Here is a 2,500-nt window from a genome sequence, read left to right on the forward strand (position 1 = left end):
GCAGTCCTCATCTGTCACACACGATACATTCGAATGTCTCTTCACCCGGGACGGAGCGGGGCACTCTCCTTCCTCATCTATAACACAACAACATGGAGATTACAGGAGCAGGGAAAAGGGGTGGATTGGTGGAGGCATGCCTGCCAGTGGGTCACTGTTGGAGGGTCACTGCGGAGGGAGCAGGTACTGACAGAGGGTCACTGCAGAGGGAGCAGGTACTGACAGAGGGTCAGTGCTGAGGGAGCAGGTACTGATGGAGGGTCAGTGCTGAGGGAGCAGGTACTGACAGAGGGTCAGTGCTGAGGGAGCAGGTACTGACGGAGGGTCAGTGCTGAGGGAGCAGGTACTGACGGAGGGTCAGTGCTGAGGGAGCAGATACTGACAGAGGGTCAGTGCTGAGGGAGCAGGTACTGACGGAGGGTCAGTGCTGAGGGAGCAGGTACTGACGGAGGGTCAGTGCTGAGGGAGCAGGTACTGACGGAGGGTCAGTGCTGAGGGAGCAGGTACTGACGGAGGGTCAGTGCTGAGGGAGCAGGTACTGACGGAGGGTCAGTGCTGAGGGAGCAGGTACTGACGGAGGGTCAGTGCTGAGGGAGCAGGTACTGACGGAGGGTCAGTGCTGAGGGAGCAGGTACTGACGGAGGGTCAGTGCTGAGGGAGCAGGTACTGACGGAGGGTCAGTGCTGAGGGAGCAGGTACTGACGGAGGGTCAGTGCTGAGGGAGCAGGTACTGACGGAGGGTCAGTGCTGAGGGAGCAGGTACTGACGGAGGGTCAGTGCTGAGGGAGCAGGTACTGACGGAGGGTCAGTGCTGAGGGAGCAGGTACTGACGGAGGGTCAGTGCTGAGGGAGCAGGTACTGTCAGCTGGGGAAGGACATTAATATCTTTCTGTCTATTACTCCCTCTCAGTCTCTCTCACCATTTCCGTGTTGCTGGAATGGAGAATGAAGAATACCTTTTACACTGTGTTCCTGGATTCCTCTACTCCACCACATGTGAAAATAAAATAGAAATCTAAACCTCAGCCTCATCTGTGTAACTTCCAGAGTTGATTGGACTCCCTCATCCTCTGCTACTCTCTGGTTTGAACTCACCATCTGTCCAATCATATTTCCCACCAGCCGCTCTCCCAGTCCTTCCATGTCCCTTTCTATGTCCCTCTCTCATTCCTCCTTCATGTCACCCAGAGTCTGTCTACCGGATTCCTCCCCTCACTGTGTCTCAGTCTTCCCTCGACTCTCCCTTCCTCTCTAGCTCAATCTCCCAACCACTCTCACGTTCGGGCTCGGTCCTCCCTCCTTTCTCTCTCTCTCTCTTTCTTTTTCTGTCCCATTCTCCCGGGCCTTCTCTCTCTCCCATTATCCATCTCTCCCTCTCTGTCCCATTCTGCTGGTCCTGCTCTCTCTCTGTCTCTCCCTCTCTCTCTCCTTCTCTCTGTCACTGTGTCTCTCCCTCTCTCTCTGTCCAATTCTCCCAGACTCCCCCCCCAACCCCCAGTCTTTCTCTCTCTCCCATCTTCCCAGTGCCCCCTCCTCTCTCTGCCTTTCCCTCTGTATCTCTCGCTCTGAGACCCATTCTCCTGGTCCCCTTTGCTCTCTCTCTCTCCCCCATCTTCCCAGTGCCCCCTCCTCTCTCTCTGTCTCTCTCTCTCTCTCTCTGTCCCATCTTCCCAGTGCCCCCTCCTCTCTCTGTCTCTATCTCTCTCTCTCTGTCCCATTTTCCTGGTCCCCTTTGCTCCCTCTCTCTCTCCCACTCTCTCCCCCATCTTCCCAGTGCCCCCTCCTCTCTCTCTCTCTGTCCCATTTTCCTGGTCCCCTTTGCTCCCACTCTCTCCCCCATCTTCCCAGTGCCCCCTCCTCCCTCTCTCTCTGTCTCTATCTCTCTCTCTGTCCCATTTTCCTGGTCCCCTTTGCTCTCCCTCTCTCCCCCATCTTCCCAGTACCCCTCCTCTCTCTCTCTCCACACCATCTCCCTCACAGTCTCACCCCCACAACGTACCATCATCCATGAAACTGGGGATACAGATATTTCCACATTTGCTCTCACAGCAGCTCTGCCAGGCATCACAGTCTTCATCTCCGCTGCAACGATCTCCGAGTTTCAGGTCACACATGGGCTCCAGGCGGTGGGGAGCAGGACAGGTATCATCACCTGGACAGCACAGAGACAGTATGGATATAGTTGTACAGAAACACACAACTCCCTCGGATCTGCTCGAGTGAGACACGAGCGGTAAACGAGGGACTCCCACGGCTCTTCCATCACTGACACACCAGCTCCACAGCCCCGGGATTCAGGAAGCCTCAGGTATTTAGGCAATTCCAGGTGAATCTCCAAATACCACATCCCCCTATCCCACGGATATATCTACACACACACACACACACACACACACACACACACACACACACACACACACACACACACACACACACACACACACACTCACGCACACACTGCCATGGACTGTCATCACCACAGCAGAGGCTCTGAACAAAC

At 55.5% G+C, this 2,500-nt stretch overlaps 1 protein-coding gene across 1 annotated transcript in view; it reads right to left on the bottom strand.

Moving 5' to 3' along the window:
* Positions 1 to 2,500, bottom strand: part of LOC132814035 (multiple epidermal growth factor-like domains protein 6) — a 36,006-nt gene that overhangs the window by 9,812 nt on the left and 23,694 nt on the right. The window contains exons 23-24 of the mRNA XM_060823353.1: positions 2,000 to 2,152; positions 1 to 77 (exon numbers count right to left, since the gene is read on the bottom strand). The exon at positions 1 to 77 is cut by the window's left edge and continues 67 nt beyond it. Coding sequence (XP_060679336.1) covers positions 1 to 77; positions 2,000 to 2,152 — 230 coding nt within the window. The remainder of the gene's footprint in view (positions 78 to 1,999; positions 2,153 to 2,500) is intronic.

This window comes from Hemiscyllium ocellatum, unplaced genomic scaffold, assembly GCF_020745735.1.
Source record: "Hemiscyllium ocellatum isolate sHemOce1 unplaced genomic scaffold, sHemOce1.pat.X.cur. scaffold_640_pat_ctg1, whole genome shotgun sequence".
Taxonomy (NCBI): domain Eukaryota; kingdom Metazoa; phylum Chordata; class Chondrichthyes; order Orectolobiformes; family Hemiscylliidae; genus Hemiscyllium; species Hemiscyllium ocellatum.